Raw genomic sequence first — 15,652 nt, forward strand, 5'->3', positions numbered from 1 at the left:
TGGGGAATTATAGAAGGGGATTATGTATGGTAGAAGCCGAATATAGCTTGACCCCTTCTTAATGGATCTGAATCTTTCCCAGGGGTGTCCTCTGACAACACAATGTTCTCATACAATGGTACTTTCAGGATTCTGAGTTTTATGAGGCAATCTGCTTTAAATTGAATAGGCTCAAATTGATTGTTGTTTTGTGTTTTTACAAAATTTTCATCTATATCTAGATATAGATCTCTTCTCCATATATATATATATATATATATATATATATATATATATGTATATGTGTATGTCTTTTATAGTGGTTCTTTCTACTCCATCATTGCTCCCTGCACCCCCTAGTGTAAGCCTATCAGCAATTATCTTTCACTGCCTAGGGTGGCACCTCTCCCTGCTTCTGACTGTATCCTGGAAAGCTGCACAACTAAATTAAGATGCTGAGCTATAGTGGCAAATTTGGTTGCTTTGAACACCACAGTTTGTCTTTCTTTGGGATTTATGCTGGAAAAGTAGGTTCTAGACAAGAGTGGAAGTTTGACTGTACCTTGTAACCATGTTCTTTAGCAAAATGTAGAATCAGTGACCGTCGTTCTCTGGTTGTGTTGGTGGCATCAAAAACCTAGAGATAGGTAATGAGGTTGGCTTACTGTGAGCTAGTGTTAACAAATCATCCTCTTTATCCATCCCTGTGCTAAGTGGAAGGTTTCCAGAGAGAGCAGAATTTCAAGGTCTTGAAAAAATGAAGGATTTGGAATTGCCTCATGTTAATTTCAGTCATTGAGACCTTAATGTCTGCTCAGTATACCCAACTTTGTGGATGAAATAAGGCAAGAGAAAAATTCTGAATTTTTATTAGGGCCATTTTACAGCAAAGTAAATGAGGCCTAGAAGGACTTGCTTTGGCCAAATCCACCAAGAGTTGCTGAGGTGTAGCACTAAAACTGGTCCTGAACTCACAAGTGCAGCTTCTTCCTTCCTTATCACCTTAGAAGTCCTCAGAACAAGAAACAATTCCCTATCCTCAGCACATTAGATCATTCAATTTACATATTTGAAGTTCTCTTGTACTTTTAAAATTTGCAAATCTTATCCCAAAGTTCTATGAGATTAAATCGCCTAGATATTTAGGTAAATGTCTAGAATTCAAAAATATTTGTAATGTAGTCTCAAATTCCAGTAATAGTCCTACTGAACTCTTGGGAGTGGACCAGTGGAGAGCAGTATTTATGAGAGGAGACTTTTTAACTGTATAATCTGGATTCCAGTTCTAGCCCTGCCATGTACATGTTATGCCACATTGGGAAATTATTCAATCTTTTTTTAAATTAATTTTATTAATACATTTTATTAGTACATTTTAGGTATACAATTCATTTACATTTATCATTGGGTGTTTGTACCTGTACATGATATATCTTGGTTCTTATTTTTTTCCCCATTACCTGTGCACCCTTCACCTCCTCCGCCCTTACCTATTTACATAGATTTCATTTCCATTTTGTTTTCTTTTCTTATAGTTTTTCCTTTCCCTCTTTTCCTTTCCCCTCCCCCTCCCCTCACTCCTTCATCTTTGGACCTTTTATCCTATTTCAAATTATCAATTATTCATTTTAATCATTTTAACCCTTGTTTACACTATCAGTTTCTCACACTAGTGAAACTATTCGGTATTTACACGTGTGTCATATTTATTTCACTTAAGAGTATGGCCTCGATATGCATCCATTTAGCTATAAATGACTCTAGTTTTTCATTCTTTATGGCTGAGTAGTACTCCATTTTATAAAAAAACCACATTTTCTTTATCCAGTTTCCAGTTGATGGGCACTTGGGCTGCTTCCAAACTTTAGCTATTACAAACTGTGCCGCTATGAACATGGGTGCACATAGGGAAATTATTCAATCTTTCTGTGAGGCATTCTTCCTGGCTCTAAAATGGGGCACAAAAACAATATCTGTCTCCTGAGGGGAGAGTAAAATTAAATTATTAACATAAGCAAAGTACTTAGAATAATTTACTTCACTGTAAACACTCAGTATATATTAGCTATTTTTCATTCCAGCATATAGTCAAGAAAAAATGGAAATTTCTTTACCGCAACATGACCTTCCTCATGGCTGAAATAGTTATGGACATCCTTCAGGGCTGCCAGAGCACACTGCCTAAAAATAAATCAGAGAAAGAAACAGAAAACCTCTATCCCCAGTATAGATTCTTCTTGCTTTATCTGTATTATCTTATGTACAAACTCTCATATGTCTTAAATTATTTATCTGTAAGACATCTATATAAGGTGTCCTATGTTTAGGCACCATGCCAAGCACAGAAGGGTCACACAGTTGAAATTGGCTCAGTGTACAGAGCAGTGATGGTCTTTTAGAGACCGAGTACCCAAAACCCACTTATTTATTGCAAAGCACCAAGACTGCAATTAAACCTGATTACTGAGGTTTAAATTTAGAAAAAACAACTCATACATTAACATCTTTTGTCTTAAAGGAAAAAACACAATTACAAAGCTTTCAATGATACAAATGGATTTTTACTGAAAGGTAAAAGTTTGCTTTTGTGTGCTGTTATCTAATGCTTGGCTGCTGAAGTGACTTGGCTTGCTTGTTGACAGAGGGTTGTGTGCCTGCTGCAGCATGCATGCCATAGGTTTGCCACCACAGGTGTACAGCTTAGGGCCATGTAAAAAGTGACATTCCCAGGAAAAAGTAAGTAATGATCATAGCTCTAATTTTAAGGGATTCAACCCTTAAGCAAATGGAAATCAAGTTCAACCCATTTATGAACCTAGCTAGGGCCTAGGTGTGTGATCTTTGAAGTTAAAGGTATTCCTGGCATGGCTAATATCATAAGCACAGGTATGACAGCAGCAATATATTTATGCTTTCAGCAAAAATCTCTTCAGTGATTACTGATTGCTGGGTTCTATGATGAGAATATAGATTAATAAATGAGACCTAGGCTGTCTGTTCTGGAAATGCTTAGAGTCATACAGGGGAAAGAAACCTTGAGGCTGAATTTATAAGACTGGAAAATAGAGTAAGCCAAGCTACTGAGATTTTCATCTCAAATGCTATGCTAAGAAGTTTATACTCTCTCCTGTCACAAGCAGGAGAATGTAAGAGGTTCTTGAGCAAAGGATGGTTAGGACCAAAACCAAGCTTTGGGTGGGATGACAGAAGGTCACCCTTTGAGAATCTAAAGGCTCTTCTCCCTGTCCCAGGTTACTCTTCCCCACTCCCCCAATATCTGAAGAAAGGCCTCCCTTAGTCAAAAGGCAGCAAGGCCCCTAAAATGTTGGGTACTTACTTTCTGATTAGTAGGGCCTCCATGTTGTCTGGGAGAAAAAATTCGTAGTTCTTGTAGCTCACTGCCTCTCGTCGATACTGTCCTAAATTAAACACTGAAAGCAGGTATCCCTAGTGAAGAGGTTGGAAAGATTCCAGTAGCCAAAAAAATTTCCTTGCTAGGAAGGACCTCAGAGGTAGAAAGTTTTGTTTTGTTTTGGTTTGGTTTTTGGTACAAGAGATCGAACTCGGGACCTTGCGCTTGCAAGGCAAGTGGCAGAACCACTGAGCTAAATCCATGGTCCAGAAAGTATTCTTTATAGATATAAAATGTATTTATACAGCTTCAAATTATGGTGACCAGCTCACTTTTTCCTCACAACAGCCCTCCAAGGTAAGGATCACCATTCCCACTTACAGATGAGGAAAATAAAGTTCATAGATAGGAAATAACTTTCACAGTTAATAAGTTAAGATTTGGGATTCAAATAATTTGGGTTCAAACTATTTTACTGTTTCATAAACTACAATCTTTCAAATGCCCTACTCTATCTGAAAGATGAAGAAATCAAGATCCAGGTAGTAAAATTAATCAATCACCAAGGGTCAAACTGTGAGTTTGTAACAGATAGACTGGGCCTCCTGATTCCAAGTCTAGTGCTATTTCATTTTTCTACATCATAAGGGATAATTTGAATCTAAATTTCGATTTCTAGGCTAAATTTTCCCAGTTTGTAATGGGTGAAAAATCCGAGAGGAGAGAAGGAAAGAAGAGGAAAGAGCATAAGCAACCATAGAAGTAATTTTTCACTCATTCATTAACAAATGCTTTTTGGAACTTTTCTTCCTATTTTGCATTATCGATTATTCATTCTAATCATTGGTACATTTTAGGTATACAATATAATGACATTCATCATTGGAAATTTGCACCTTTACATAGTCTCTCTTGGTTCTTATTTTTCACCCTTGCCCAGCCCTCCCTTCAACCCCTCCAGTCCCCCCTATTTACAAAGATTTTATTCCTATTTTTCCATTTTCTCATATTAATCCCATTCCCTTCTATCCTTTCCCCTAGACCTCCACTTCCTTCCCCTTTGCCCCTTTTCTTCCTATTTCGCATTACCTATTATACATTTTAGTCCTTATTTACACTTTCAGTTTCTCACACCAGAGAAACTATTAGGTATTTATACATGTGTGTCCTATTTATTTCACTTAATAGTATCGCCTCAATGTGCATCCACTGAGCTATAAATGTCTCTAATTTCTCATTTTTTATGGCTGAGTAGTACTCCATTTTATAAAAAAAAACACATTTTCTTGATCCAGTCTCCAGTTGATGGGCATTTGGGCTGTTTCCAAGTTTTAGCTATCACAAACTGTGCTGCTATGAACATGGGGGCACATATATCACTGTGGTATGATTCTTTTAATTAACAAATGCTTTTTGATGCTTACTATGTGAGGTAGGAAATTTGAGTTCTGGTCTCAGAGAGCAACTAGATATTCATGATGGGAATCTTAAGGAGCTCACAGTCCAACAGGTAGGATAATGAGTAATCCAGTGAATGGAGAGCTCCCACACAGTTTGCTAGGTGATCTAACAGAGACAATATGGAGCCATGCAAAAGAGTGAGGGAAAAGGAAAGACAAATTCCATTTAGGGTGATATGTGAAGGCTTCCTAGAGATACCAGTATTTGAACTAGGGTTCTTAGAGTAGGTGCCTGTTATAGGTGGGTATGAGGGTGAGGATGGGGGAAAAGGTATTATAGGCAGAGGAACAGTTTGAACAAAGAAATAGCATTGGTAGAAGGTAGAGCCTGTTTGGAGGATGAGGAGTCATCTACTGTAAGTGGGGCCTGAGAGACTAGAAGAAGCTAATTGTGGAAGGTCTTAAATGAAAGGCTAAGGAACCTGGTTTTAAACCTGCAGGCCAAGGGGAGGGACCCTTGGACACTCTGACCATGTCAGCCTTGTGTTTTGAAATATGACTTTGGGGGCCTCTGTGAGAAATGAGTAAAGTGCAGCAGACAGGAAGAAGGGGATCAGGGCAGAGACGCATTTGCCACTGTTCCATGTGCTCCACCATTCAGCAAAGGCTCCTCAGAACTTGTAGTCCTCCATGAAAGTAGCTCCTTCTTGACTTTCTTTTTGCTAATGTCTACCTTCTCCAAAAGAGCCAACACAAATATACTCTACCCAGGAAGCTTTTGCTGCTTTCTAGTTAGAAATGGCTGCTGTGAGTCCCCTCAACATCCTGCTTGAACATTCTTAGATGATGTAAGGTATTATTATATATCCCAGCCAGGCTGAGAACTCAACAACAGGGTATAAGTCTCATCCATTTTTTTCATCCCTAATACCTGGCATGGATTTTGGACATGGAAAACCAATGGGAAACTCTTTGCTTGTGAATTAGGTAAAGAGAAAGTAGATGAAGGGAAAGAAGAAATAAGGGAAAAGAGGAAATTTGGGGATGTTGGGTATAGCTTAGTGACAGTGTGGGCTTATCATGAATGAGGCCCTGGGTTCAATCTGAGAGAGGGAAAAAGAGAAGAGAGAAGAAGAAAAAGAGGGAAAAGAGAGGAGGAGAAGAAAAGATAAAAAGAACTTGAAGAGGGGGAGGGAGGGATGAATGAAGAGGGTAGATAGGACGCTGGGATGGGCAAAAGAAAGAAAAAGGAAGAGAATGGAGAGAAGAAAAATATAGGACAAATACGGGATTCTTTTATTTTTGCAGCAGCAGAGCTATATATTAGACTTGGCACAGTGAGTGTCAGACTTGGAATCAAACATAACTTGGATCTGTCACTTACAGCCATGTGCCTTTATACAAGGCACTTCACCTCCTCAGATTTAATTTTTTCAACAACAAAATGCTGAAGAAATGATAAATGCTAATAAAAATAGTAATACTGGTGTGGCAGTAATAGCAATGGTAATAAAACCGTATGTTACCTGGAGGGTTGTTTTGAAGTTACTGGATCTTTTGAGAACAGACATTTATTCTTAATACTAGTTTTCCTATGCGTACCATGCAGCATAGAGTTGGGCACAGAATGTGTGGTCAAGAAATTGTAAAATTTGTAAGAATATAGTGACACTGGTATTGTATAAGCAGTAATAGTAGTAATAGTGGTAGTAGCAGTTCTAATCCTAGTAATAATGGTGATGAAGCAGTTTTGGTACTGAAGGTCTTGGCCTCTTACCTTACTCAGTTTTCAGCTAGTGGCCTAAAGTTGGGCTGTAGAACAAAGGGCTTCAGAGACATACCTTTAGTTGGTGTTCCTATCCAATTGAGATATCTTGTGAGCTTCGTGGAGATATAGGTCTTGCCTCGAGCAGGTAAACCCACCATGATCACCATTGTGGGAGAATTGGTAAACTGGGGTATGGATGCTGGAAGAGAAACAGAGGCTCAGAAGTCTATCCCCATACTTATATAATCTTCTGGCATCAGCTCAGAGATGTAGAATTGCAAAGGGCAACTCTCCCACCATTATAAGAAAAAAGCTAAAATATTTCAAATTAATGATTCTTGAACTGATCAGAAAACAGAAGTTACAGTGAAAATAGCTAGTGGAAAACCTGTAATAACAGGCATCTTCAGGGAGCAAGAGGACTCATATTTGTATACTGCTGAATAACAAAAACTCTTAAGAAGATTTAGCTACAAATCATTGATGTATTGCCAAAAGCAATTTGTGGGCCAGGGTGAGAATGTGAAGCCTGTAAGGGCTAAAGACACAGGTAGTTTTAAAACCTTTGGCAGTTTTCCTCCAGGAACACAGGTGTTGACAGGGAAGACTGAGAAGAATCCTGAGAAAGATAACTGTGTAGTTCTCAATTGGGTGGGGAATACAATAGCCACTGTTGAAATACTACCTAACCATTTTGCTTATATTCCCTATGAAACAAAAGGCTTAATATACAAGGGAAAAAGCACAAAACCTGCAGCTTGAGAGCACTAGTGGAAACTCACTGCAGCTGGCAGTGCAATGGCCAGTACACTGGAATAGTCCAGACCAATCTACTCTATCTCCCCTGAGAGGGAAAAAACCCTTAATCTACAAAAGGAAAGACAACAGAAGTTGAGAACACTGGTGGAAACTCACTACAGCTAGGAGAGAAAAACTGGGGAAAACTTCTAACTCAAGAGGGGCAGGAAAATGTGCAAGGCCTACCATTACATTTGGAAGTGGAGCAGCACATCTCCAACATTCAGGGTAAGCCTGCCTTAGACTGAGTCTCAGCCAGAATAACAAAGAATGACCTCATCTCCATTATCATTACTGGGCTAAAAGGCATCATTAAAGACAGTAGTGAAATGTATCTATAAGAGATAAAAAAGATAGACTGTCTCCAGGGAGCAGCACAAAGGGAAGAATCCAGGCCACAAGAAAAAGTCTAAAGAGACAAAGCAATCATCAGGATCAGACTCAGTTATGATACAGATGTTGGAATTATTAGACATAGAGTTTTAAAGTTATGACTAATATGTTAAAGGGTGTATTGGAAAAAGTAATCATACAAGATAAGATAGCTAACTTCAGTATGGGGATGGAAAATGTAAGAAAAATTCAAATGTTAAGTGCAAGAGAAAAAAATCAAAGGAAAAAAAGTAAAGCCAGGTGTGGTGGCACGCCTGTAATCCCAGTACTCTGGGAGACTGAGCGGGAAGAGAGTAAGTTTAAACTCAGCCTAAGCAATGTAGTGAATTAACCAGACTCTGTCTTGAAATTAAAAGAAAAAGGCTGAGGATGTAGCTCAGTGTGAAAGTTCTGGGTTCAATCCCCAGTACTGTAAAACAAAAAGTGTAAAACATCCAAGAACTTTGGGACAATATTAAGAAGTATAATATACATGTACTTAGAATCAGACAGGGAATTGAGAAAGAGGCAGAACAAATATTTGGATACACAGTGGCTGAAAATTTCTAAAATTAGCAATGGACACTAAACCATAGATCTAAGAAGCTCACAGAATACCAAGCATGGTAAATATAAAAGACCACAGAGACGTCAAATTTAAATTGCTGAAGAATCGGGCCAGCAGGAAGGAGAAGGTAGGTGGAGAACAGCTTATACACAGAGAAACAAAGAAAAGAATTATACTAGATTTCTCACCAGAAACCACATAAGCAAAAGGATATGGAGCAAAGCCTCTGGTGTAGAAGAAAAAAATCCCAATCCAAAATTCTAAATTCAGCCAAAATATCCTTCAAAACCGAAGGGAAAACAAAGACTTTTTCAGAAAATAACAGAAAATCCATCACCAGTACACCTGCGTTACAAGAAATACAAAAGGAAATCCTTTAAGCAGAAGGGATATGGTATAGGTCAGAAAATTGGATCTACATAATTAAAAGGAGAGTATTGGAAAAGAAACAAATAAAGTCAAAATATAACTTTTTGTTTTTCTATATTAATTGTCCTAAAATGTTACTGACTGTTTAAAGTAATGATAGAAAAAATGTGTGTTTTATAGTATATGTGAAAGTGCAATGTAATACACCAATGATAGGAAAGAGTAGGAAGATGTGGGGATATTTTGTTATGCTTTCACTACATATAAAACAGTATAGTGTTATATAAAAATGTACAAATGATAAGTAAATACAAGTGATAAAGTGAAATCACAAAAATGATTAAATATTCAAAATTCTTTCTTCTAGCTTTCTAAAAACTACGCATTATTGTTATCTATAGTCACCCTACAGCTCAATAGTGCACTAGAGCTTCTTGACACTATCTAACTACAGCATAATACCTGTTAAGGAACCTTCCCCCATGGCTCCCTTCCTTTACTTGCTCCAGCCTCTGCTAACCACTATTCTACTTTCAATTTCTATGAGATCAACTTAGATTCTATATATGAGTGAAATCATATGGCAGTTGTCTTTCTGTGCCTGGTTTATTTCTGGTACTCTATAAATATATAGTTTTAATATATCAGTTAAGATTTCACAATGATGATATTCAATGAGATAATAGAAACAAAACAAATACGACTAGGAAATAGAAGAGCAAATATAATGAATAGAAAACAGCTTGTAAGGTGGTAGATTTTAATCCAATTTTATCAATAATTACTTTCTTTTTTAATCCTTTTATTGGTACATTTTAGGTGTACAATATAATGATATTCATCATTGGAGATATGCACCTTTACATAATCTCTCTTGGTTCTTTTTTTTTTTTGCTCCCTACTCCAGCCCTCCTTCAACACCTCCATCCCTCCCTATTTACAAAGACTTTGTTTCCATTTTTTCATTTTCTCATATTAATTGAATTCCTTTCTTTCCTTTCCCCTACCCCCCCCCACTTCCCCCTCCCCTTTGCCCCTTTTCTTTCTATTTCACATTTTCTATTATACCTTTTAGTCCTTATTTACACTTTCAGTTTCTCACACTAGAGAAACTATTCGGTATTTACACATGTGTGTCCTATTTATTTCACTTAAGAGTATCGCCTCAATGCGCATCCATTTAGCAATAAATGTCTCTAATTTCTCATGTTTGATGGCTGAGTAGTATTCCATTTTATAAAAAAAACCACATTTTCTTGATCCAGTCTCCAGTTGATGGGCATTTGGGCTGTTTCCAAGTTTTAGCTATTACAAACTGTGTTGCTATGAACATGGGTGCACATATATTGCTGTGGTATGAATTCTTTGGGGAAGATACCCAGGAGGGGAATAGCTGGGTCAAATGGGACCTCTAGTCCTAGTTTTTTGAGGTATCTCCATACTGATTTCCATTTGGAAACTCATCTAGCAAGAAGACCTTCATCTCAAGTCCTAAACTGACCACTAGATGATGCACACACAGGACTGACATAAATACACTGTAGTACTAAGGCAAAAGCTTTGGAAATTGTACTGATGTTGGAACCACAATACATAAAAAGCTAAAACAAAAATGTCAACCTTATCATAAACAAGATTCAGGATTTGTGTGTGTGTGCCGGGGATTGAACTCAGGACCTTGCGGCAGAACCACTGAGCTAAATCCCCTGCCCAAGATTCAGAATCTTTTTTTTTTTTTGGTACCAGAGATCGAACTCAGGACCTTGCATTTGCGAGGCAGGCAGCAGAACCACTGAGCTAAATCCCGGCCCCAAGATTCAGAATCTTAAAGGATACAAACTAAAATAAGCCAGTGCTTCTTCTCCCCTCAAGGTCCAGTGTGAATGAAGCCTTGATCAGAAGATAAAAATAAAACAGATACTCTGAATTAGTCACCAAAATTGAATCTATAATTTAATATCTTTCCAAAATTCCTCATGCCAAGATAGTTTCATGGACAAATTTTATTACACATTTAAGGAAGAAATAATATCAATTCTATATAATCGTTTCAGGAAAACAGAAGACAAGAAAACACTTAACAACATATTCCATTAGCCCAGAATTATAGTGGTATCAAAATTTAGAAAGAAAATTCAGTGCTCACTTTGGCAGCACATATACAAAAAGAATATGCAAATTAAACTTTATGCTTCATGATACAGCAAGCAAATTCTTTAAAAAATGACCAATCAAATCTGATCATATACAAAATAGGTAACATAACACAACCAAGTATGGTTTATCCCAGTAACATAAGATTGATTCAATATATAAAAATCAAAGTAATTCATCCTAAAGAAGTAAAATTCCACACTATATCAACACATGATAAAAATCCTTTTGGCAAAACACAACATCCATTCATGATGGATGCTTTCAGTAAGCTATGAATAGAAGAGAGTGTTCTCAATCAGATAAAAGATATCTACAAAAAATTCTACAGGTAACATCATATTTCATGTTGACAGACTAAATGCTTTCTTCCTAATATCAGAAACAAGGCAAGGATGTCCATTCTCGCTATTCCATTCAACATAGTACTAGAACTCCTAGTGAATACAATAAGTCAAAAAAGGAAATAAAAGGCATATAGATTGGAAAGGAAGAAACAAATCTGTTTTGGTACACAGTCAACCTGATTGTCTATGTAGAAAATCACAGGAAATTTATAAAATTTCTTCCTAGAACAGATGAATTTATCAAGTTTGTAGGATACAATGTTAATACACACATCAGCCATATTCCTATATGTAATCAATGAAAAACTAAAAACTAAAAGTAAAAGGTCATTTTTATAATAGCTCTAGTAAGGTAAAAATAGATATAATGCTAACAAAATATATACAATCTGTTTTATGAAAACTACAATATGCTGTTGAAAGAAATCAAATAACTAAATAAATAGATAGATTCTGGATAGGAAATGGATAGGAAGACTCAAAACAGTAAAGATGGACATTCTCTCCAAAGTAACCTATAGCTTTGTCACAATACCAATGAATATTTCCACTAGGATTTTTCTATAGACAAAGTGATTCTAAAATGCACATGATAGGGAAAAGGGACTAGAATCGCTAAAATAATTTGCAAAATAAAATCAATATTGAAAGACTTACCATAGAGCTATAATACTCTGTATTTGGTATTGGCAAAAGAATAGCCATATAGATCAATGGAATAGAGTAAATATCTCAGAAATAGAAACATTCATATATAGTCAACTGATTTTAAACAAAGGTACAAAGGCAATTCAATGAAAAAAATTGTCTTTTTACAAATCATGCTAGAACAATAGGAAGTCCATGTGCAAAAAATGAACCTTGCTCAGCCACTGCCAACTTGGAGCTGGCTTTGCATTGTTCTCTGTCTGCATGAGACAGCAGAAGTGCCAGCTAAACAACCCACCTGCTCTTGAACAAGACAAAAGTCAACATGGCTGACTAGAGGAAGAGTCACATCGTAGAAGCTCAGGAAAGATCTACTGAAAAGGAATGAGCTGGAAGATCCAACATGGCTGAGTAGAGGAAGTGTCACATCAGAGAGACTCAGAGAACATCAACAAGAAACACAAAGGAGAGAGGACAAGATGGAGCAGTGAGCTCCAACATTTTGGCTTCTCCAGGACAAGGTGTCTGAAGTGTGGAGTTGGAGGCAGCAGGAAGAGGACTTAGTCTCTGATTCCTGAGAGACCTTCTATTGGTAACAGGTGGTGAGTCTCTACATTACAAGTGCCCCAGAGCATAAACTGCACAGTGCAGTCCAGCCAGGAAGACATTGTGGGAAAGGGCTGAGAGTCTGAACTTCAACCCCAGAGCAGCCCCCTGGTGGCTTCACACTGCCTAGGTCCCAGAGTTGATGAGGGAAAGATAGTCACTGGAGGCTATTGGCAGTTGGAGAGCAGATAAGGGTGAGTCCCGTCGAAAGGCAGGGATGGTGATCACAGACCCAGGACCTGTGATCAGGCAACAGATTCAGCCTGAGCTATCCAGGATTGGAGGTTCACATTGGTGCCATGTTCTCACTGCTAAAGGGAGACCCAAAACACGGGCTTATGGTATGTTATTTCTCAGCTAGCCCTGATAGATACCACTGAAATGGATTAGCTTATTACTGCTGTAATTTGAATTGATTGCATAGGAATAATCCTGACTCAGTGGACAATTTAATGAAAGTGAACTTGTCTGCCAAAAGAGGGACATTAAGAGTTCCTAACCCACAAACTCGGATCAAACTCTGCAAAAATGCCTACAACCTGGTAGAAAGAGGTCCTGACTCTGAATTAACTCCAGTTTTGCAGTGGGGGGATGATAGGAGTAATTAGGATGTGAACACCCAGAGTATTGCCAAAGAAGATACTTGGGAATCACATATGCAATGGCTCATTGGAATATCTAACCTGTATTCCCATTAGACATCTTATTGGTTTAAGTTTTTGTACACTTGAGTTATTTAGTAATGCAGGGTTATGCTCTTTTATGGTTTCATATGTATGCTAGGTAGTTACTCTTATATTTGTGTTTTTATTTGCTCTAATTTAATAGGTGTCTAGGTTCTCTCCCTCATCTAGAGAATAGACAGAGGGGGGAAGAGTAACTGCAAGGACTATCATATATAAATGGTATAAGATTGCTTCTGCAGATGCTGTTATAAATAGAAGCAATTTTGCAGCAAAACATAGGGACAAAGTCAAAACCACTTAAAGTAAATAACAGAAGGAGTAAATACTAGAACTGAACATACAAAGCTGAAAATTATTCACAAGGAGACAACATTCTACTAAAAAGCTCCATATAACCACATACACTCCTCACTGCTCAAGTCCCTAGAGTAACCCTGCCTCCAAACTGTGCAATAACCCTCCCCTCCAAAAAAGCGAGGAGAAAAAAGAGGGAGATACATACAATTTTTTAAATATACATATATATACTTATATATAAATATATAAACAAATAAATACAGATACCATAAGGAGAATGGGGAAACAAGGAACTAGATCTTCTAACCCTCCCAAACTCTTCCAAGACAGAACAAGGGGTTACAAAGGGAGAAAAAAATAAATACCAGATAGCAGAAATCTATGAAAAGTTCTTAGAAGGGTTGAAGAAAATAGATGAGTTCAAAGAGGAAATGAACCAAAAGAATATGGAATCCTCAAAAAAGATGTCAAACAGAAATACCAGAAATTAAAAAAAGTATAGAATTCATACATTCCAGAAATGACCAATGTGAAGACAGAGTGTCGGATATTGAGATCATAATAGTGAATTATGATCAAGAGCTCAAAAGAGGGCCCTGAGAGAAAAACTGAAGAAGGAAGGAGGAATGGCTGTTGGACTTTGTAAAGTTATGTCCCAGGACCTTGTGCTTGTGAGGCAGGCACGGCTCCACTGAGCTAAATCCCCGGACCCTAAGCTGTATTTTGAGATGGGTTGGTGACTTTTAGAGATGTGGCTCTAAACTTTTCCCAAGAGGAGTGAGAATGGCTTGATCCATCTCAGAAGGATTTATATAGAGAAATCATGTTGGAGAACTATAAGAACTTGGTATGGCTTGACTGGGAATCTTGGTGTGAAATGAAGGAATTGTCCTCAAAATGGTTCACTGATGAAGAAGAAATATCCCAGGGTGTGGTAATGGAAAGGATCAAAAGTCATGGCCTTCAGTGCTCCAATTTCAGAGAAGCCTGGAAATATGAGGGTGAATTTGCATGACATCAGGGAAATCAGGAAAGACATTTCAGGCAAGTGACAACTCTTAAGGACATCTCTACTGGGAAAAGACATAATGAATATAATTCTAGGAGAAGCGTCCCCCTGGAGTCAGTCTTTTTAACACAACAGAGAGGTGTCATAGTAAAGCAAGTTCACAAATTTGATATTTATGATAAAATCTTCTCTCAAAATTCAGTCGTAATTGACTATGAAAGACTCCATGCTGAGAAGGAAGCTTTGATAGGTAATGAATGTGAAGAACTCGGTCAGAGTACACACTTTAGCAAAGATACAAGAATTCCTTCTGGTGAGATACCTTATGACAGTACTGATTTTTCAGATCTCTTGAGTTTCCACTCATTACTTACTCAACATCCAACCAGTAATTTTGGAAAATTACCCCATGACTACGATGAAATTGGTGATGCCTTTACCTGTTACTCATTCTTTACTCAACCTCAGAGAATTCACAGAGGAGAAAAACCATATGCATGCAATGACTGTGGAAAAGCCTTTACCCATGACTTCTTTCTCAGAGAGCATCAAAGAACTCATAATGGAGAGAAACCATATGAATGTAAGGAATGTAACAAAGCCTTCAGACAGAGCGCACTCCTTAATCAACACCAGAGGATGCACACTGGAGAGAAACCCTATGAATGTAGTAGGTGTGGAAAGGCCTTCAGCAGACAAATAGCCCTTACTCTTCATCACAGAACTCACACGGGAGAAAAACCCTTAAAATGTAATGAATGTGGGAAGACTTGTGGCTATCGCTCACACCTTACTCAACATCAGCGAATACATACTGGAGAAAAGCCCTATGAATGCATGAAATGTGTGAAGTTTTTTAGGACTGACTCACAACTTAATCGACATCATAGAATTCATACTGGAGAAAGACCATTTGAATGCAGTAAATGTGGAAAAGCCTAGAGTGATGCTTTAATTCTAATTCACCATAAGAGAAGCCATGCAGGAGAGAAATCCTATGAACGTAATAAATGTGGGAAGGCCTTCAGGTGTGGCTCATACCTTAACCAGCGTCAGAGAATTCATACAGGAGAGAAACCTTATGAATGTAATGAATGTGGGAAAGCTTTCCATCAGATCTTGTCCCTTAGGCTACATCAGAGAATTCATGTGGGAGAGAAACCCTATAAATGTAATGAGTATGGGAATAAATTTAGTTGTCCCTCAGCCCTTAGACAACATCAGAGAATTCATAGTAGAGAAACCCTCTGATTATAAGAAAGAAAATAGTCACCATGCAGTCCTTTTGAGTATCAGTGA

General features: G+C 37.6%; 1 protein-coding gene and 1 pseudogene across 5 annotated transcripts in view; one reads left to right on the top strand and one right to left on the bottom strand.

Annotated features, from left to right (window-relative positions):
* The window catches only part of Pfkfb1 (6-phosphofructo-2-kinase/fructose-2,6-biphosphatase 1), a 78,504-nt gene that overhangs the window by 33,662 nt on the left and 29,190 nt on the right, over window positions 1-15,652 (bottom strand). For all 5 annotated transcript variants that reach the window (XM_021251239.2, XM_021251240.2, XM_021251238.2 and 2 more), the window contains exons 2-5: window positions 6,573-6,698; window positions 3,317-3,410; window positions 2,094-2,160; window positions 542-616 (exon numbers count right to left, since the gene is read on the bottom strand). In XM_021251239.2, the coding sequence (XP_021106898.1) occupies window positions 542-616; window positions 2,094-2,160; window positions 3,317-3,410; window positions 6,573-6,698 (362 nt within the window). The remainder of the gene's footprint in view (window positions 1-541; window positions 617-2,093; window positions 2,161-3,316; window positions 3,411-6,572; window positions 6,699-15,652) is intronic.
* LOC101701521 (uncharacterized) lies at window positions 13,953-15,604 on the top strand (annotated as a pseudogene).

Source organism: Heterocephalus glaber, unplaced genomic scaffold, assembly GCF_053883595.1.
Source record: "Heterocephalus glaber isolate CG9 unplaced genomic scaffold, H.glaber_assembly_v1.0 deba00000936, whole genome shotgun sequence".
In the NCBI taxonomy this organism is placed as follows: domain Eukaryota; kingdom Metazoa; phylum Chordata; class Mammalia; order Rodentia; family Bathyergidae; genus Heterocephalus; species Heterocephalus glaber.